Source organism: Pleurodeles waltl, chromosome 1_2 (genome assembly GCF_031143425.1).
Source record: "Pleurodeles waltl isolate 20211129_DDA chromosome 1_2, aPleWal1.hap1.20221129, whole genome shotgun sequence".
Classification (NCBI taxonomy): domain Eukaryota; kingdom Metazoa; phylum Chordata; class Amphibia; order Caudata; family Salamandridae; genus Pleurodeles; species Pleurodeles waltl.
This window is the reverse complement of record NC_090437.1, coordinates 404,956,962-404,979,573: the sequence shown is the minus strand read 5'-3', so window position 1 is coordinate 404,979,573 and position 22,612 is coordinate 404,956,962. Positions and strand designations below refer to the sequence as shown.

Below are 22,612 nucleotides of genomic sequence, written 5' to 3'. Positions count from 1 at the left end.
TGAAAATTCATGAAATTTTGATCATTGTTTTTACAACTCGACCGAATGTTTTATCGTGTGTTAATTGAGTTGTATTGTTTGTGTATCACTGTACTCTACGGCACTGCTCTCTACGCCCATCCACTTTTCTCTACTGCACTCTGACACTCTATACTCCATTTTCTGACAATGATCTTTATGCCACTCTACTCTGCACTACTCCACTCTATACTACTCCACTCTATGCCACTTCAGTCTATGCTACTGCATGGTATGACATTGTACTATGTTGCACTCTATGCCATTCGACTCCACTCAGTGCCCCTTCCCTCTGCATAACTCAACTCTATGCCACTCCACTCTACTCTACACCACTGCACACTTTGTCACTCCACTTGAATCTGCGCCAATCCACTCTGCACCACTCCACTACAGTATGCTGCATTGTACACAGCTGAATTCAATGCCACTGCACTCTACACCACTATATTCTGCAGCACTCTACTACAATGCACTCTCCACCACTCCACTCTACTCTATGCCACTTCAATGTGTGACACTCCACGCAATTCCACACTGTGCCACTCCAATACACAACACTCTCTGCCACTTCACTCTATAACACTCTACTCCACTCTTCACCATCCCACTCTACGAAACTCCACGCCACTAATTTTTAGCCATGCTGAACAGCAGCCACTCTGGTGTAAGACAAGGCTAAAACACACTGGCAAATCCAGTAGCTCTTGCATAGGCGAGACCTTTTGGCTTTACCAATGCTTGTATTTTTATTTTTTTGGGGTAGAACATTTGGTACTATGTCCCTCCTATGCTGATGTTCGATACACACTCCAGATGACCCACAGATTATTTTTTCCACTGTTAGGTCTGGATGCATAGGAGGGATCCCCCCGGGCAAGCAGAAGTCAGGTTTTTGAGTTAAAACACTGAGGTCCTCATTATGACAGTGGGGGTAAAAAAAACGGCGACGGCTGCCAAAAGACTGTCGCCGTGGCTACCAGCTGACCGCCATATTATGACCATAGCCAAAATACTGCCAGAAGGATGGCAGAATTCCAGCTACGGTCATGACGGCGGTAAGGTGGCACTGCTGCCAGCAGCAGCGCCAAGCGAGTAGACCACCACAGACCGTATCATGACCCATGATACAGTCTGGCAGTGTTCTGTTGGCGGACGCTGCTGCTGGCAGCAGCGCCCCATCCCGTCTCCTGCCGGAGGACCCCCTGAAATCAGGTAAGTTGGGTGCTCTGACAGGGAAGGGGGTGGGGGAGTATTGTGTGTATGTCTGTGTGTTTGTGAATGCGGGTGTGCGTTGCGTGTTCTATGTGTGTGCATGTGTGGATGTGTGAGTGCGTGTAGGTTGTGTTGTGTGAATGCGTGTGTGCTTGTTTCTGTGTCAGTGTGTTTGGATGTGTGTGTGAATGGATGAGTGCATGTGGGTATGAGTGTGTGTGTGTGAGATGGTGCATGAAGGTGTGTGTATGTTGTGGGGTGGGTCTGGAGAGGCATGGGGGTGGGGGGAGCATCTGGTGGGAAGGGATTCCCTGTCACTGATAGTGCCTACCGCCGTGGTTTTCGTGGCGGTAAGGAGGCCACGAAAACCATGGCTGTAGGCAGGGTCATAATCCCGCCGGTGGGCTAGTGACGGCCGCCTGACTGGAGACTGAAGTCTCCAGCCCGGCTGCTGTTACCGCCGTGGCGGACGGAGTGGTACATTGGCGGTTTGGCTAGAGCAAAGCTGCCAATGTCATATTATGGGGAGAAGTACCGCCAGCCTGTTGGCAGTACTTTTCTCCATAATACTGCCGTCCGCCAGGGTCATAATGAGGGCCTGAGTTTTTTCACCACTGAAAAGCAAACACTGAAGGACGGCAAGGAAAATTCCTGTATTCCTCCGAAAATCCCGGAGTTCTTACAGTTAAAATTCACTGGGTTATCAACCGTGTCTCCCAGAGAATACAGTTGAGGCATGAAGCACACACCATTCAGGTTTTTCCCCAACTGCCTCTACAGATTTTGCAGAAGAAGGACCAAGAAACAGAGGGCTGCAGTACCTGCGATGAATCCAGCAAAAACCTGCAAGGCTAGAAAAAAGTGAAGGTGGGCACATTATATCATGGTGCAAGTATAGAAGAACACTCCAAGGAAGGAAACAGAGGCCTACAGTCATGACAATGAGTTGACACAGAGACCGAACTCAGACGCTGAAGTAGTAGACCTTAAAAGAGAGAAAATGTAGAAGAAAATCAACAGGGAAGGATGCTGAGGGCCACAAACACAATGTAACACCTCTAGGGTGCCCAGAGGCAGAGACAACAGCATCAGACTCAAAGCACCAGAAGCAAAGCACCAGAAGCTTACACAACTCCTGAAATCCACAGTGGTGGAGAGCAAACACAAGCCCAAAGTTTCCCTTGTATCCAATTCGATGGATACTGCATGCAACAAACACTTAGGACTGGCATCGACTCTGAAAGGTGATCATGCGCATGGGAGGGAGAAGGAATCCAGCAGAGCAGAACCTTCTGCTCCGAAAAGGTTGCTCAGTCAGAGCGCACTCAATGCCAAAAAGGTGGTGTCTTGAGGCCAAAATGATGGGGGTCTTGAACAGCAGGAAGGAGGAGCTCGACTCCATGAAGACGTATAGAATTCCCCCCAGCCCTTGAAGGAGCTGTTCAAGGCCAAAGAACCAGAACTGGAGCCACCAGCGATGCCATCGGAGGAGCAGGAAGATGAAATTATCAAGTACAATGAAGACTTTAAGGGGAGCCCCTTCCAACAGAGAACATACACCTCAGAGGAAATGCTTGTAGGCTGACACACCAGGGAAAGGACTTAACTTTTACTCCTGGAGACCACTCACTGCTCCATGACATTGCCATCTACAACGCACTGGTAAAAAGAGGTGCTGACAAATACGGTGCCAAACTTGAGAAAGAGCAGACTGAATCCTGTTTCTTGTTGGAAAAACTGCTTCCTTCTCAGTGCATGAGCCAGTTCTTGCCCCTGTTCCCCCATGTAGTGGTCCAGGTGAGGGAAGCATTCAGAGAACCAGTTGCAGCAAAAGCAGTCTAAGCACTAGGACCACACACTCAAGAGGCATGCATGGGCAAAGCCTCTTTGGATCAGCCATCGGCAACTCCCTCCAATGGATGAAAAAGGACAATGACACTGCAAAGTCCATGAAGCCCTTGAATTCAGGAGACAATTCAAAGATTGAGCTTCCACAAGGAAGAAAATAACCATAAGATACTCCCAACCAATCGACACTTACTCCACTGCCGTCATGCCAAGACACATGACACAATGACAGTACTCCAGAACTCTGAGTCAACACTTTTGAGGACACATCAGTAAGTGATTCAAGAACTGAATTCCCCTACACACAAAACCAGTAGGTCTCAGAATCTGAGGATTACTCACAAAATGGAACATCACCTTTGAGAAGTGTATACTCAATATCTTCCAACACAGATACTGAATGGAGCATTTGAAACCACTGCCCAGCAAAGACCAAAGCCATGAAAGCATAACAAATCAGATTGCTGCACTTCAGAGTAGAAGTGGCAGATTATCTTCAGAAAAAGGGAATAGAAATAGTTTCAAACAGAGAAAAGGGACAAGAAATCTACTCTGTTCTTCCTGGTCCCAAAAGCAGACAGGTCATGTAGACCCATTTTAGATTCAGATTACAACACCTCAGGAGATAAACTGATGGCTCCGAAGAGGCGATTACATGGCGACGATAGTCTTCAAAGATTAATATCTCCACGTGTTGATAAACAACAAACACAAAACATGCCTACAATTCTTCGTAGGGAAGGTACATTATCAGTTAACTGTGTTACCCTTTGGGATAAAATCAACACCCAGGATGTTGACAAAATGCCTTGCAATAATAGAGGCATATTTAGGGAGGAAGGGGATCTATGTTTACCCTTACCTAGATGATTGACTGTTAAAGTCAAAGTTCCTCAAACAGTGTCAGGTCATCATAAGGACCGTAATGCAAACATACAACCTGGGATTTTCCATAAACTGGGAAATAAATCGTCCCCATGTCCCGAAAGGGAAAAGACCCATCTAGGGGCCAGAGTGACGTCCAAAGATGGGAAAACATTCTCTGTAAAGAAGAGATTCATGCCATTGCCATTGGTAGAGCAAGTTAGCCTTTACCAGAAGGGGCAACCTTTGACACTGAGGACAGCAAGGAAGCTGATCGGCAAGATGGCCCTTCATGCATACTCTTCATATCCTATGCCAGACTGCGTGAGACCACTGTAGGAGTGGCTGCAAAGGCAATGGTCACAGAGAGTAGGGAGTTAGGAAGATCTACTGGTTGTCACAGACAGAGTAAACAAGAAAATACTGTGGTGGAACACAAGGAACAACACTATAGACATAACGTTCAAACACCATACTCCCTCTTTTACCATAACCACAAATGAATCCCACACAGGGTGGAGAGCTCGTATGGGGAGGCTGAACATCGGGCCTATAAAGCCTTGAAGAAGTCATGAAACACATAAATGTGTTGTAACTCAAGATGGTGTTCCTAGCCCTAAAGGCTTTTCATTGGAAGGCTTTTCAAGGTAAAGGTAGTTCAGGTTCAGACAGACAACATGACCACCATAATCTACATCAGCATAAAGGGGAGATCAAATTCTGATGTGCTATCCTGACTAGCACAGGATGTATGGACATGGGCCATACAGAGACACACAACAGTAGTAGAAGTCCACCTACAAGGAATTCAAAAGACAGATGTGGTCAGGTTAACCTGGCAGATCTGTGCATTCCACCAGCGGGAACTAAAACGACAAGTAGTAGATAGGGTTTCTGAAGGTAGACCTATTTGCAATCGAGGTTTATGCAAAATGCCAAACTTTTGCATCCTGACACCCAAGCCATCACTCGCTTTATAATGCCCAGTTGATTGAAATTTGCATATGCTTTTCCAAATCCCCCATTAGTCACAGAGAGGTAAATTCAAGCACCAATGAACCCAATTTTCATTGCATACCAGTGGGACAGGCAATCATGGTTCTCAGACCTAGTGTAGTTAGCATAGGGCCAGATCATGCCACTGCCAGCACAAAGAGACATACCTACTATGCAGAAGGCTCAAGTGCTTGATGAGACATTTGGAGGCACAACAAAGAACAGTGGAAGTTCTAAAAGAGGCAAGAACAACGGCAACACAGAAGTGTTAAATTGCTAAATGGAACAGATTCAGACACTGGTGTTCTACAAACGTAGATTCCCAGACCGGGACAAAGGATGTCACGTTCCTCAAATATCAAACCTAGCTATTAGACAAGGGGCTTTATGATATACATAGGTGTGCAAAGTACATTCCAAAGCCATTTTGGCAAACACAAAGGGGTGGGGTGGGGATGTAGGAAGAGTTTTGTTCCCAAACACTACTTGTCAAAAGATTCCTAGGAGTAGTACAGAGACTGGCACTGCCAAGAACAGCTCCACACCAATATGTAACTTAAACTAACACAACTTATGAAAACACCTTCTGAACCTATGCACAGGTGTGTGCTACAATTCATAACACTAATGATGGTCTTTCTACTGGCCATCACATCCTTCACAGGGTGAGTGAGCTCTAAATCTTCACAGTCTACAAGACTGACCTTGAAATCTATGACATAGTGATTATGAGAACCAACCCAAACTTATTTAAGGTGGTTTCAAACTTCCACATTAATCAGACCATACAATTGCTACCTTTATTTCAAGCTATGTAAATCATAGGCATAACAAGTCATCTACACACTCCATGTCGGGAGGGCAGTGATGTATTATATACAGGAAACAAAATCAGTCAGAAGGACCAATCAGTTATTTGTTCCCTTTGTTCCAACAACTAGCGAAGTCACCAGTTTCTAAGAAAACTATTGCAAGGTAGATAGTTCAAGTGATCCACAAATTCCTTGCGGCAGCAGGGGTGATATTGAAGGAGAGACCAAGAGCGCACACTACAAGAAAGAAAGAAGCAACCCACTCCTTCATAGCTTGTCTGCATCACTGACATCTAAATGGCAACCACAAGGTCCTCTATACATACCTTCACCAAACACTACTATGTGGAGATACAGGTTACCAAGGATACACAGGTGAACAGAAGATACTCAAGCACCTGCTTGGAAATGCAAACTTTGTTTACTCAACATCCCTAAGGGAAATAGAACACTGCTACCTAAACTATGCATAATGTGTGAATACAGAAACATTCACACTGCAAAACAAATTGGTTCTTACCTGCAGGAGTAGTTTTGCACCTTTAAGACTTTCTGGCAATCCTCTCACCACCACCAGAAAATGAGTAACATTTTCTACAAGAAAGGGAGAATAGCAGTATAAGACAGGGGAAGCAACAGCTATAAAAATGTGCCAGAAACCAATCTCAAGATAGTGACCATACTGTGGGACCTCTGGGGCATTCGTCTGATGCTACTATAGAGGAACATAGGGGCAAATGGTCGATGATGACACCCACTCAAAAAAAGCAAAGTAGAAACAGATAATTCCTGACCCAACTACTAGTTAGCGAGAATAATGCACAGCATGTAAACCCAGAAAGTGTTCAAGCTGCAAAATGATTCCTACTGGTAACTAACCTTTTTGTTTCTAGGCTTGGCCTGTCCTTTGTTCCTGACTGCTGCTTCAGTAAAATCACAAACTTCATTGTCCTCTTGTTGTGGCTGCTCTAGCTTGGAGCTAGCCCTAGTGCGTCCTGCTCTAAGAAACGTTGCTTTACACAAAGGCTGTGTCTCCAAGGAAGGCTAAGAAACATACGTAAAAGGGAACCACCTACACCAATTTGTGCTTTACAATGTAAAATTAAATGTAAGTGAAAGAATAAGTTAAAAAGCAAATGTTGAAAAACTACTGTCTATTACTGCAAAACTTTAGAAAAGACAATATCAACTGTGACAGAATTACTGGCTCTCTAAAGATGAAACGCGGGCACAAATTTGAACTTCCCAGTCGGGCCAAATTCTGCAATCATGTACAAACTGTTTTACTGCACAATATCATGTTTTCCTAAACATGAAAATGTTTAGACACCTAGAAGTAAATCAAACAAACGTGTGCACATTAAATGTATTATTTTGTGTATGTGATAGGTTTTTTTCTTTTTTTACTGCAGCAGGATTCTTTTTTTAATATTTTAATTAGGACTTGCAATGTGAGCTAGATTTACTGGCATGGCAGTGCTTGTTGTTCTAGACAGAAGCAGCTTCGCCCTGCAGGGCACTATTACCAAGGTTCTTCTGCATAAGGACAGTGTGACAATTTCTGGTGAATACTTCTAACCGCAAATTCCTCCCTTTAGAATACTCCCCAGGCATCAGACTGGATCTGGAAAAATTTTCATAGCTGGCCATGAAGAGGCATTGTGCTGCTCTGCACTGGTTCCATAACACCCTATAATTGATGGAGTAGAGCCATTTTTAAGCACATCCCACCAGGCTGGTGTACAGATGAAGACAGCCTTCACAAACATTGATGCAAAAGGTCCTTTTGGGGCCTCAGACACGGATCCGGCATACAGTGTGCTGGTCAGCAGGCACATCTGTTTTTCACCTCTTCCTCTCTTGCTACACCGGCCACCAATCCGCTCTTGTTTGCTTTCAGTGGTTCATGCCCACCCTGTGGGAGGCATGATCCAACATTTCCTCCAGGGTTGCTGAACTTTCACATCCGAAAGGTGGGTCTTGCAAATTATTCAGAACTGCTATGCCCCATCCTTTCTTTCCTCCCTCCTCGCCTCATATTCTGCCCACATTGAAACTAATTTCAGAAGAGCACCTTTCCTACAGAAAATGTGCCTGCTGCTGTCCAAAAGTTCAGTAGAGAAGGTACTGGACTTGGACAAAGGCAGAGGTTGATACTCTTACTCTTATTTCCTTGTTCAAAAAAGGAAGGGGGCCTCTGACCTATCTCAGACTTATTCCCTCTTGATGCCTTCTTCTGAAATGACAAACTCAAGATGCTCATGTTGGCCCAGATTCTCTCTGCTTTTGACCCAGCTGGATCATGTTCCTGGCTTGCAGGATACATATTTTCATATTGCTGCTCTGCAATCCCATGTTACCTGTGGTTGCAGGTGAGCCAGGAGCATTTTAAATTTACCACTCTGGTCTCCATTAGAGAGCTGGCTTCGCATCAGTGTTCTGCAGCTGCATTCCATTCATCTGGGTCTGAAGGACCACCTGCTGTCCATCAAGGGGAGGCTGGTGCAGATTTGCAGTAAGCTGAGTAAGGTCCAGAGCCTGTCCCAGGACAGCTTGCATCTCTGGAGATGGTTTGAAGGGTGTCATCTTGGTCGCCATTCAGCTGGCAGGGTCCCTGATCCCAGGCCAGATGAACTGAGCAGATGATGCCCGGCAGATTACGAGTGGCAGCTACATCCTGGAGTGATGCATTATGTATTCCATCACTGGGGTGAACCCTGCCCAGATATTTTTGCCATTTTTAAACACTCAGTCAGTATCACCAAATGGACATTCCACAACTTCACCTGTTCACATGAATATTCCACATGGAATGAAGCAATGAACTCCTGTATGCCTTTCTGACACTTCTTCTTTTGACCTGAGTTCTGAAGAAAATCAAGAATGATGGGACTCAAGACACCATGGTGTGGGCCTTGAATTGACCAGGAGAGTGTGGTACCTGACCTCCTTAGCATGCATTTCTGTCCTACTATCAAGCAGCAATAGGGCAGGGCTCTTCACCCAAATCCACCCCTCATGTTCTGGAGATTGAGTAGTGACAATTTACTGCATTGCATTTGCCATCTGAATCGCTGGATGTCATCCTCACCGCTGGACGCCCATCCGCAATATCTATTTATGCTTTGCTTCTCCTGTTATCCCTGCTGGGACCACCTGCAGTATATACAATAGTCTCCCTCCCCAAAATCCTTTGTCAACTACAGAACTTTCCATACATAGTTCCACTGCAGTGGTTTTGTAAGTTGAACTCCATCCTCAGTGCTTTCCCGTGGGACAGGGGGACCCCACGCGTGGCCCTTAGTAAATGCTCCCAATCTACATATTGTGGTGGCATCGCAGCAGCTGAAGTCGAATCTTGCTATCTGGCGACCCATCTCTTGATAATCAATTATTGGTGGTACGAAACATGAGGTGAACCAGCAGAAGTATTGGAAATATGGGCAATGGTCACCTCCCTCCCTGACGGCATATTTCTATAGTGGAGGTTAGCACACAGACCTACCATCTACGATACGGACGTTCCTTAAATTATGGCAGTCATCACTCCAACAATGAAGTAGTGGGGTAGACTAAAGGAGCAGACGCTGCTGTGGTGCGGGAACCTGCTCCCACAGATAGCCAGATTTTTGGGATTCCAGAAATGGGATCTCATTGGATCCCACCTTAGGAGACATTATGTAAGGCACAATCTTGAATCTTTTCAAGAATTACAGACAGAATTCCAGCGACATCATAGTCGGTTCTTCTGATATTTACAACTCTGCCACTCACTGTTCCCATGCATTATCAGACCTCCCGGCATTCAGTCCCCTGGAGGGTAAGCTCATTATGAGAGAAGATCACAAAATAGCAAAACTCTACCAGACACTCATCTCCAGTTAGCCAGACAGGCTCGGCTCCCTTCGCACAGCATGGGAGACCGACGTGGAGGAGCTGAAAATGAGGACTGTACAGAGATCCTAACTTCCCCACGGGAAGCTGCCATTGCAGCCCATCTTTGCTGGACCCACTTCAAATATTTGCACAGGGTTTACCTCCCGCTCCATCGATTCTGGCGTATGGGAGCGATTGCCACACCATCTTGACTCTACTGTGGTGCGGGAGAGGGCATCTTTATCCTTGCAGTATGGCGCTGCCCAACACTTGACAGATTTTGGCATGGAGTGTTTTGCTGTTTAGGGGAGGTCTTGTCTTGTTAGCTCCTACGAAACCCGAGATTGGCCCTCCTTCACCTTTTTGAAGATGTGGGGGGGACATAGATATAAATTAATTCTCCTTCACCTGGAACTGACACTTGCCAAAAGTGTTATCTCTAGGGAGTGGAAGGCCGCAGCCCCACCCCCATCATCACTGATGGTTTGGAAGAGGCGAATGGACCATTGCATGGGATGGTGAAAGCGGTTAAAAGGCATGGGTTTGCCCCCTGAATCATCCCAAAATATGGCAAAAATGGGCAGATTCTAGGGTAATAGCCCTGGCACCAGTCCGTCAGTCATATCAATCCATAGATAGAGAAAGCGGGACTTTTCAGGAGTGAGAAGGGATCCAATATGAATATGTGAGTTAATTGCTTTTTATGTGGTAGTGAGTTCTGTATTATTTATCAATATGTTATAGATGGTGGAGGGGTGCGTTGAGTGGGTCAGTCTTTCCTATTTGAATTTTCCAATACCTTTCTTTTATGGGTTTATTGTATTGTTTTTCTCAATTCTGTTGGCCAGGTTGGCCGTATTGTAATTTTCTACTGTATACTAAGAAAATGTTTAAAACTAAAATAAAAGATCTATTTATGCCTGTTGCTTGTACAAATGTGTGGCCTGCCTGACATACACATCCTTTACAGAAGTAGCTGTCGAATGTCCTTTTATTTGTATTATCTTTAGCACCCAGCAAAGCTTTGCAGTGGGCACTATTAAAGGTTATTTGTTGGCCCTTCTGATCTTTCTGCGTTTTGCTAGACCAACTGTCCCTGCTCAAATAACCTGTTGTGAATAGGTTCTCAAAAGGTTTGACACACTTCTTTAGATGCTGTTTGTGATGCCATAGTGAGATCTTAACTCAATCTTGACATTTCTCATGTGTGCATTGCTAATTGCCACTCTGATTATTTGATGTCCAACGTGACTCCGGGAATTATCCCTGAACTAGATGTACTTATTATGGATATGAGTTTCTGACCTACTAATGATGTTGGAAATATTAATCTTCACGCTGTGCATCCATTTATGTACAATGTTTGTGAAAGATTACTGCCTACTAATTTCAGACGCTTGAGAGAGCCCCAGGTTTACAGCCGTGAAAAGGGCGAAATGTGTTGGCTGTCTTTTACACAGTAAACTTTCTTGCACCTGAGAATATTTGGATAAACTGAGCTACGCTTAGTGAGACTGCTTTTCACTGAATAATAATTTGATTAAAGAAACAAAGACGCTCATTTCGATTACTAATTTATTGAGTGAACTAATTTATGCATTTCTTCACATAGCTGCTTGCTGCGTCTCCAGACTTTGAAAAACATCTTGCTCATTTCGATAATGGCAGCTTGTTGCATGAGTAAACATTAGGCCTTTTAGTGCAACTGCCTTACTGAACCTTTTTCCTGGACAAATTGGTGCTGTGACTCAGGCAGTCTTCTTACCAAAGTTGACTGTCTTCCACATTCGGGAATCCATTACTCTGATAGTATTCTTTGCTTCTTCTCACCCTGACAGCGTTTCTTGCTCCCCTCATCCCTTGAAAGGAGGAGAGGCCCCATCTGTTGGGCTCAAAAATGGTTTTAAGCTTTTACATTGATTGTACCAAGGGCCATAGAGCAGCCAATCAGCTTTGTGTGGGTTTTCTGGAGTGAAGAAAGAGAAGATGTGCAGAGAAGACCTTATTCAGGTATATAGTCCTCTGCATAAAGATCTGCAACACATTGGCCACAAAACAGCCTCTGGAAGATCTGAGACCTTCCATCAGAGCTAAGAGGCTGCTACCTCTGTGTTGGCATGCACCATGCCTGCCCTTGACATTTGTCAGGCTGCAATGTAGGCATTAGTACATATATTCACAAAGCACTAGTGTATTGACAGCCAGGTCCCGCAAGGAGGTCATTTCCCCCACTCAGTTGTGCAAGACTTTTTGGTCTGAGCCCTATCCACAGAACCTCCGCCTTGGAGAGGTACTGCTTTGCTACCTATACTAAGGTGAACAATTATACGGTTTGACGTTTCCATCTGAAGATCAAGGGGACTTATCTTCAGTAGGGCTCTTTTTGGTGGATACTCTAGCTAACTGCAGATTTCTCACTACTCTCACCTCCCTGTTCTGAGGGGTGGCTTCTTTTTAACTTACAAGTTAGTCATCAGCATACTGTTCGCAATTGTTCATGCTCTATGAGGGTGCAGAAAGGGAAAATAAAAAATGTATGTGGCGCTTCCATGTGGCTCCACTCTGTTATTTTTTGGGTAGAATGGAACTAGGGTGGAGCCTCACAATGCCACCTAGTGGCGTGCAGGAGCACTCCTATGAAAAGTATCTGGATCCAGGTGAGAGAGTGGGGGGAATACTCTAGGGTGAGGAATATGTGGTAAAATGGAGTATCCACCAGAAGCAGCGTTACCTAAGCATGGTAAAAGATCTAAAGAAAGTTTAAGTTCCTATTGCTGGGTAGCAAGTCTTCCAGACTCATCCTCCTCGAATCAAGACAAATATATCCAAAGGTCGTACTACTACTTCAGCAACAAGTCACAGTCCTAAAGGCTCATTCTTACAAAACCATTCCAAAACCAAATGTCTTCCAGTTAAGGTCATAACTTATATATTGACCACGTAAATCTATAAGATTTATTTAAATATAGAAGTACATAAAGTAATAAACTATTTAAAATGGGTAAGAACCTCATTGCTGTCGTGGACTCCAAATATAGTTTCCAAATCTTGCTCCAGTACATATAAATACAATATTATGTCATTCACAAAATGAGGGTACAACAGAAAGGGTAGCAAACTGCAGACAAGGAAGAACAGTGTGATGTGAAGTCTTAATAAAGAGGTATTCAAAAAAGAGGAATGCAGAGAAGAGCAAGAAAAGCAGACTGGAACTTCTAAAAGGATGGGAGAGTTTTTTTTTTTTTTTAAATGAATGTAGGGAGCAAAACCTAGAGAGGGAAGACGGAGCGATTTAAAAAAAAAAAAAAAAAAAAGCTAATTAGAAATATGACTTTTAAAGAAGTACACATGAGCCAAACATTTATTGGTATCTTTTTTTTTTTATTAATCACAAAGTGCACGTAAGCCTTTCTAATCTTTGGTATTTTACTACATGTTCGAGTGATGTCTAGAGTGCAAACCAAAGAATGTTTTTAATTATATGTTTTATGATAAATATTTTAGCAGTGCAGTTTGGGAAAACAGTAGGATAGCCCAGGAGGTTCTCCTTATTTTAGATAATCTTGTACCCAAATATCTGTCATCTTCCAGATAGTTAATAATAGCTTAAGTGACCGAATTCAAGCAGCGTCCTTCATTTTCACTGTGTTTATGCTAGCTTATAATAAAGTTTACGTTTTCATGTGGCTCAAGTTGTACTTGTTACAATGTTTTATCTACCTCTCGAGTGCCTATTTGTTAATGAATCTGTGGGTAACCGCTGCTTAAAAACGTAACGTTATAACTTCTCCTTTTTCAGTTGCCCTTCTGTGCCCCAGTGGTGTTAGCCCAGTCAGTGGAGAATGTTTGGACTACCTGCAGAGCCAACAAGCAAAAGCGCCATCTACTGGAGGCTCTTTGGCTCAGCTGTGGCGGCTCTGGCATGAAAGTCTGGCTTCCTCTGTTTCCCAGGGATCATCGCAAACCACATTCCTTCCTTTCACGACGAATCATGCTGCCTTTCCACATAAACATTTATCCATTGGCCGTGCTTTTTGAAGACGCCCTGGTCCTTGGGGCTGTCAATGAGACTGTGCTGTATGACTGCTGGAACTCGCACAGCAATGCCACGGAACACTTGGAGGTCGTCTTCCCTTTTTCTGTTGTGGAGAGGACCTCACAGATCTACCTCCATCACATCCTACGCCAGCTTTTGGTCAGGAACTTAGGTGAGCAAGCCCTGCTTTTAGCCCACTCCTGTGCCTCTTTACCTTACTTCCCTCATGTACTGGAACTAATGCTTCATGAAGTATTGGAAGAAGAAGCTACCTCGCGGGAGCCCATTCCTGACCCTTTGCTACCCACTGTGGCAAAATTCATCACAGAGTTTCCCCTTTTTTTGCAGACAGTAGTTCACTGTGCTCGAAAAACTGAGTATGCCCTTTGGAATTATCTTTTTGCTGCTGTGGGAAACCCCAAGGACTTGTTTGAAGAATGCTTAATGGCCCAGGATTTGGACACAGCTGCCTCTTACCTTATTATTTTACAGGTAACTATATTTAATTTGATCTATTGGAATGTTTTAAAGTGAATGCCCTGTGGTATCGGGAGGCCTTTTAGTTAAGGAGGGGCTTAAACTGATTTTTTTGTTAATGTTTTTTAAATTGATTTTTTTTAAACAAAAATATTTAAAGTGCACGTTCGTAATCAAGGTATTCACGTGAAGGAACAAGATGGAGGAAACAAAAAAGGAAAGGAACTTTTCTTAGCCACAGTATGTTGTTAAAGCTTGTGCGTTTGTGAGTGTTGGTTCCTTTGTAGACCTCTAATGGTTGCTTAATATTTTTTCCTAAAAATACTTGACTGCTTGCTCTGTGATGTTTTTTATAGAATTATGTGCCTTAATTTCTTATATCCTACTGATTCCAAAATGCGATGTAGCATGTTATGAGCTTTACATCAGAAGTAATCTGTGGCAGTTTATTACAGACATCATCTGTTAACACAAATGCTCAGCACTGCGCCTGCTGACTGTTGGAAAGTGATGTGCAGGCAGCTGATCCATAGGTGTCGTCCTGTGTACGGTTCTTAACGGATTCCACAGCAACCCATCACCATCCTCCAGTCTAGGCATTCACTGAGAAGCGCTCTGTGATGCCTGCAGCTGCAGACAAGCTCAAAAATCTGTTTTCTTCCTAGGGCTGTAGGTCCGTGCGTGTCCCAGGGGACAGACGGGGCGTGCTGAGATAAATATTTTTTGAGCAGTGAGGCATCAGGGATTGGTGAATCAAGCATTATATCCAAGAGAGTAGGGGGATCAGAATATTGACGGGGTGTTGGATGCATTACAGGAAACATAGGGGAAAGTATGAAACCTGCGAATTAGGCATAATGTGCATTGTGACATCATTTTGAGGAACACATAACGCCCATGCATTATAAGAAATTAAAATTTACATGTAATTCCAGGTCATACGAGTTCTATTACATTATGTGGATTTTTATACTTTTTTTTACCTCCCCGCTTTCTGTATGGTCTTGTTTCAATATAATTTCTTACACATGCGGGCCGCAGAGGTTGCCTCTGTTTTTGGCCTGTAGATTATTAGTTGGGCTGGGCCTGTGTTAACGAGGAGCTACAGTTTCAAATATACTTCCCATTTATAGCAAATTCGTCTATTTGTCTGTAGTTAGAAATCTACTTTGCTGTAAAATGGGTGTTTTGAAAGGTGACTGGGAACTTTTGTTTTTTATGTCAGTAATAAAAATAAAAATAAAAAACTAGTTGATCTCTATTTTGTACAGGTTCTAAATTAAGTGTCGTCCTTGTTTCGTTCACAGTATTGCATTTAAATTGTTTGCATTAGCTTTTCATAGTATAGGTTGCTTCACCTAATGCCAGAGCAGATATAACCAAATAAGGATGGGTATGAAAATCTTTGGCACTGACCAGTTTTACTCATTTATGTCCTCAAATCGACAGTCCCCGCTATTGATAAGGTTTACAATACTTTCAATTTGGCAAGAACGTTGTTTGGATGAAAAGTAAATATAATGACAACTCATGGCTCAGCTATAGAAAGGGAGAGTTAGTATTCAGCATTAGTTATTTGGATCCAGTCTGTTGCTGTAATAGGAGATACAACTGCAAAAGTCTGCCTATTAGTGTGCTTCGTTACTTGACAAAAGAAAGGAAACACCAAATCTGGAATAGCTGGTCTAAGGAAATTGCGTAAGTTCCTTGTTCCTGGAAAACACCTGGAAAAGCTAAAGTTAATTGGAATATATCAGCTCCTGACACTATATATTCTAGTGAACAGAATGTTACTAGATAGACCTAAATGCCCTTTTTAGGGTCGAGCCTGCGTTGCATGCGATGGCGCATGCGTATCGCAGCGAGACTCTTTAGTGTTCAGAAAAGGGCTCAGAGCCCTGTCAACGTCACGTCAGTGTTTTTTATTGGTTCGTGGGCTTGCCTAATAAAATCTGCTTGCTTTCATTAGTCGAAGGCACGCATACGTCATGCCTTTTCCGGTGGCTAGCCCTCCTCGAGCGCAGCGACCAAGTACAGAAAACATGCAAGGCTCGCTGTTTTCCATCGGGCACGTGGACTTCTTTTTCTCTAATTTACGAGCGCGATCTCGCTTGGCAGAAGTCGAGCGCTTTACATAGTTAATTGCACTTTTTCGGGTTACGTATACAAATGCACTTTTGCCCGATAGATGAAAAGTCGGGTTAGGAGTTTACAACGCTATCAGCTCTAACATGAGCAAACGCGAGACCCGTTGCATTGCAAATGCTTGTTACATTTAGATACAATTCTTTTGTTTACTCTAAGCGTTGTTTGAGCACAGTTCAACTTGTTATCAAATGCTCTTCTTTAGAGGGCCCTGAGCCTAATAGGATTGACCCATCTCACAATGCATTAATGTGTGTGTGCGTGTGTGTTCTCCACCCTTTAGTCATACCTTCCCGTGCAATTTCTATTGATTTGATAATGCATCATCATGGTTGGCCCACCCAGTTGATCCTTTGTAGTTTCCAAGAACTGCATTCCCTGCTAATTGCAGGAAACCTGCACCAGTATTTAACTTTGATATATTCACTAAAATAAACAAAGATTAGAATGACGTTATATTTAGGTGAAATTGTCTTTTAAAACGTAATGTTTTAAACTAAAAAAAAAAAACACTGCAATTTACTAATAATTATAGTTAGATGAAGTAGCTATTACTCACAGCCCACGATGCACAGTGTTGTCATCAATGATGTCATTTAAGATTTCACATTGATTTTATCAATGATGTCATAGAACAGGCTATGAGTGATGTAATATGTCAAATCCTAAGCGGTGCATGTCGAGGGCACGAGTTATATACTTGAGATAACTATAACTGTTGAATTTCAGTGTCAATTTTTTAGTTTAAAATGTTGTTTTAACTGACTTTTTCACCTATTACATCACTTAAACCTTTGTTTCTTTCAGTGAACTTCTGAAGTTTTATTTATGTAAAGTGACATAATACCAGACCTAACTATAACGTCACTTTAACCTTTGGTTTTTTTCAGTAAGCGTGTTTTTTCACTACATTTTTTTATGTTTTTTTAACGTAAAGTAACAATATAAAGAAATGTGATTTTAAGTAAGGCTGAACTATTGGCTTTGCCTAAGAGTCGGAACACCAAAATATAAAAACTGACATATTAGATTTAGCAAGGGATCAGCACATTATTAACCCATATAAAGCAGACCTATTGCCTTTGTCAAAAAGTCACCACAAAAATTTATCAAAAACAATATTCCAAAGTTATCCTTATAAATATACATATGACATTGCACAGTAATTGTCACCAGAATATTTTAAATAAAGTCTTTTTATTCCAAACAACTCTGAACGTGTGTTTGTCTTTTATTTTTTTTTAACCCTTCAGGCCACAAAATGCAGCCATACAACTAAGCACAAGAAGTCTCCCCCCCCCCCCCCCACCCCCCTTCCTTCTTCTAGCTGAAGAGCATACTGTCCAGCTCAAAGTGCTTTAAAATAATGGTAAGCTCTCTTGGGTGCTAGAGTCCCATGGCCCTGACAGCCTAAGTGGTTCTCTTGCCAGTACACATTCTGCATGCCAGGGGGAGCTGGCTCTATAGATTTTGTTTCTGGGAGAGTGCAGGCAAAGAATTAGATTTATATTCCCTGTCCACACTCATTCATACACTGACTCTCTTTAGGCCCCTGAGGGTTATGGAACCCAGGGCCATCCCAATGGTCGTGGAGGGAGACCCCACACCCCCCCATCCCCAAATTAGACATAGGCTCTGGGTGATGGGGTTCCTGAACTCTTAATGCCTCAGGGTGAGGAGCCACACTCCCCTTCCCCAAAATAATTACATTGGCCCCTGGAATGTGGCCCCTGGGTACTTTTTGTGGCTTGGGTAGATGGGTTACATGTCCCCTTATCCCTTAAAATATATGTGAGCTTATCTCCCGGGCCCTGGCCTACCTCAGTGGGTTTCATATTATTAATATTTGTCATAAAGGTCCTCCGGTGTGGTACTACCGCTGTACCGTTAAAAATAAAATACATTTTTTGCCCAACACCAGGCCCATTGATATTGCTACCCTGCCCCAGTATACTTTAAAAAAAAAAAAAAAAAGGTTGTTTCAGTATACAGTGACTGACTTCCCAATTTATAAAAAGGTTGGCAAACCTCCTAGTTGATTGGAGGCAGCCTATCAAATCTAATAATTTCATCTCCCAGAACGGCTGTACTACTGTGCCTCTATTTATACATACATTTTGGACACTAATTTCTCAAAAACTACTGAACTGATTTACACCAAATCAAAGACAGAATGCTTTCTGGTGAAAGATCCAGCTTTCTTCCAAGTTTGCTGTAATTCTGTTGAGGGTTTTTTCCTGTGTCAGTTTTCAATTTTGTTATGGAAAATTGCATGATGGAAACATGTTTTGGGACCTCCCCCTTTTTTTCCGATTCCCCCTTGATGGATCACCTCCAAATGTTTCTAGAATAGAGTTGAGGTGAATGACCCCTTTTTTTTTTCTTTTCTTTTTTTTTTGTTTAAACATTTTGTGAAGGTTTGTCAAATGGCGTCTAAGTTATTAGCAAACCAAAAAAATCTATTTCCTATAGCAACAAAGTCCTAATTATAACTACACAGTGGTGGCTGCCACAGTGTAAAACTATATATATATATATATATATATATAGGTGTATATATATATATATAAAATAATGTTTATCCTGGTAAAAAGCAGTTATAGTGTATATTGCATACCACAACTGCCATAATATTCAGTGGTTTTGCACGTTTGAACTAGAACCATAAATCTGTTTCTGATTTACATTTTTCCAAACAATGTAATTATTTGTTTTTTGTGACAATTTTCATTTCCACCCTTGCTATGCCGAACATGTCTGTGTGCAGTCGGTTTTGGCCTGTGGCCACCACACTGTCAGCACCAATCTCTAATGAGCATGATGTTTGCCTCAGGTAGGCTGGCTTTTGGCCAAACCCTGTTTTATTTGATATTTTTATTTAATACTATTATCATTATTATTTTTTTAACGATTCGTGGATCCCAGGCCTCCTTAAATTGGTCTGTGGCTCTGAAGCCATGAGCATGAACCCCCCCCCCCCCCCCCCCCCCCTCGGTTGTTTGGCATGGGTTGGTGAGGCTTGCTGTGGGTTCATGGTACTTTGGCCTGAAGCGTACTCTGTGCACAGTACCAAGACAGGTACTGCGGAACCTGGGCACTGTTTCATAACTCAAGGTGCACAAATCCTAAAAACGCTCAGCGGCCACTGCAAAACCTTTTATTTATTTTTTTAAACTAATGGGAGGGGGCCCTGTGAGGGTACATCTTCTAAGGGCTGATGTCCGGGTGTGTACACCCAGACCTATTATGTGGATTTTAACATTTGTCTCTTATGAATAGCCAATCTGAGCACTAATATCCTTGGTGGATTAAAGAAAATATGGGAGGGGAGGTTCCCTTGTCTTATCAGGTTCCTTTATTTTTATTTAATTTTTGGATTTGCAGATATCTGAAAATTGAATCACGATACCGCCGCGAATAAAACGGCCAAGATATGCAAAAGTGTTAAACTTTAGCGCCCACCCAGTACTTTTTTAAAAAAATGCTTAGATCTCAAAAACACCTGATTAGGTTTACACCACACTAATGAAAGCACATTTTCTGTGTACATTTCTGCTTTCATGCCAGGCTTGGTTTAAAAGGCCAAAAGCCAGGGACCGTGGCCAACCCCCGTTGTGTCTGTCAAAGGCTATGTGCATTAGGGGTTGACTGCGCACAGCAGTTAGAGTCCAAGACCTGGCCGAGTTAAGGTTTGCATGGCCGTTGTGCAAGTTCTGAAGTGTGGTACTTACCATACCATGATAATATCTGTATTTTTTTGGTATTAATTTGTAATCATAATGCACTCATACTGTATTTTTAAGAACAAGAACTGTGCAGATGGAGAGGAAAGAGTGAGTGGGAGAGAAAACATGACTGGTACCTGTGTACTATTATCCACTATCTCCACCGAGAGGCTGTGTTACCATTCAGGCTTATATTTTGTTCATATCACCAGAACCAGGAGATGGGTGCATAGGATCCAATTACATGTCACCTGTATTTTCTGTATTACATGTTTAATTTGAGACAGTTAGCGTGAGAAAGCTGTTTTCTTCAAACTGCCCCTAACAGTGGTCTGGTCGCTGATTGGAAAAAAAATGTTTATATGTACCTTTATGAATAAAATGTTAATAAAACCATGGGCAGTGTGAGGACCAGTGGTTTTATGTTTTTACTGGCTTCACTCACTACCTAATGATGGATTCACGATATTTGTCACATAATCTGCATAATTTACCGATTTCTAAAAATATTTTTTTTAGCTTAAATGAAAATAAGCTGCTTGAATGTGCTGTATAATTTGAATTTTTTGTTGCACAATTTAGGAAACAAAACCTTGCTGCATAATTTAAATAAGCTTACCATATAATCATTAGCTCCCGAAAATGGCAAGTCTTCTGAGTGGTTTGGGGCTGTCATTATGATGGTTAAACCCACATTTTACAGAGAGCCGTGAACTACTTCCCATGTTTTGCGGCTCACTATGAAACATGAGTTTTTATACTACTGCATTTTGTGCAGTAAAAGCACCCAAACATTGCTATTATAGAGCCTCTTAAGACTTGTCCCCTCTGTACAGGCCAGTCACCTTAATTTGTCCGTATTTGGAATTGGCATGTCTCAGACTTGGATGAGCACATGACTCTGTGCCCATTCTGTTTCATGCAGATAGTGACTCTTCATTTGATGTTCACCTTATCACCTCCTGCACTTTTTGATTAAATCCACCATATTGAGTTTAATTGTCCAATTGAAATAGACCTTTGGGCCTACTCTTGGTCATCAGACATCACCAGTGATTGCAAAGTTACCACTGAAAATGTTCTCCTTCACTTCTTCTCACAGCCTTGACGATATACGGCGTAAGGGTGGCTTCAGATTCTCATACTCCTAATCTACACTCTTAATATATATTTGACTGTTAAACTTTTATTCCACATGATGTTTCTGGTGAACGTTCCTCAGCATCTAGTTGTATTTGTTTTTTTTTTAATCGCATAAATCAGAACATTTAAGATTGATTGCTGTTCAAATCAGATTTCCTGTCATCTCTGTTACTGCCGTCTTTGTATCCTTTCTTTTGACAATTGGAGAAGCTGGACCTGCAATTCAGTTTTGTTTATGATCTGACATCTACTGAAAAGATTATTTTCGGTGTTTTTTGTCTCACCAAAAATATTTATGGGTGGATTGCTCATTTCTTCTTTTTGAATTTCGTTGAGTTTTTGGTGGCGAGTCCTTTCTGTAAGCATTCAACAGTTAGCAGACCTACACTGTATGCTTCCTTAATTTAGGATATGTTCTTCTTGTCCACCCCTCACGTTTGATTGTTAAATGTTTTTCCAGAAGTCCCCACAGACATGGACAAGCAAAGGCCAAATACAACCATTATGTCACATTTCATCACACAGTAATGTCACAGCCACCAAGGATCAAAGTTAATAGCTATTGTTGAAAGCAAACATCTATCATCATAATGTCGAGCAACTTTTAGGTTATTCTGTCAGGGAATAAGCAACTGACGCTTCATGTACTTTATGCAGCTTCGTTGGTGTCCAAGCGGCTGTATGCAAAAAAAAAAAAAACCTTAGTCTGACTCTTTGTTCCACTAAAATTTACTATCTATAGGTCCGAGTCTTTTTCCGATTCTCTGCATATAGAGGTGGTGATGCTTTTTCTCCTCATTTAGCCATGAACAATTGTGTCCAGTACTCAAATTAGGACAATTTTAGCATATAATTCTACTTTTTGAGAGACCCATGGGGGTGGAAGTATTTTCTGGATTCCCTGTTTTTCTTGGTAAATGTACCTATTTTCCCTAACGTCTTCTCGATAGTAATAGTCCTAAAGCAGATATTCACTGTCTTCTAGACATCTTGCAATATTCCCAGACCTGATAGCCTTACTTGTTGTTAGTAAAGTGTTGTGCTGAAATGTAAGCTATATATCCATGATCTTAATGGCAAGAACTGGTTCTATGATTATGGAAGCCCTCCGAGTCTTCTGTTAGTCTGTATGTCATTACATTCTTAATTGTGCTCTACAGCAATGCCCTTCGGTCCCAAGGAGAGGGCATCGTGGGCTAATTGTCTTGTGGTTTCTCTTGTTCTCACTGTCTCACCTGTAAAATAGAGGCTGTTGGTCATGAAGTCTGAAATTCCTTGAAGATATGAGCACCAGCATTTTAGGTAATCTGAGCTTCCCTAGGTTAATCGTGGGTTGCTCCAAGAAATGTAGTAGTTATATGTCAAATATAAAATAAAAAATGGGCATGTAGGGAGAAGCTCATATCAAATGCATGATTGTTGCTGCCATGATTTGTGAGTTATTTTATCCTCCCCCA

At 42.3% G+C, this 22,612-nt stretch overlaps 1 protein-coding gene across 2 annotated transcripts in view; it reads left to right on the top strand.

The window, feature by feature from the left end:
* Positions 1 to 22,612, top strand: part of RIC1 (RIC1 homolog, RAB6A GEF complex partner 1) — a 673,031-nt gene that overhangs the window by 499,730 nt on the left and 150,689 nt on the right. For both annotated transcript variants that reach the window (XM_069240247.1, XM_069240239.1), the window contains exon 19: positions 13,429 to 14,157. In XM_069240247.1, the coding sequence (XP_069096348.1) occupies positions 13,429 to 14,157 (729 nt within the window). The remainder of the gene's footprint in view (positions 1 to 13,428; positions 14,158 to 22,612) is intronic.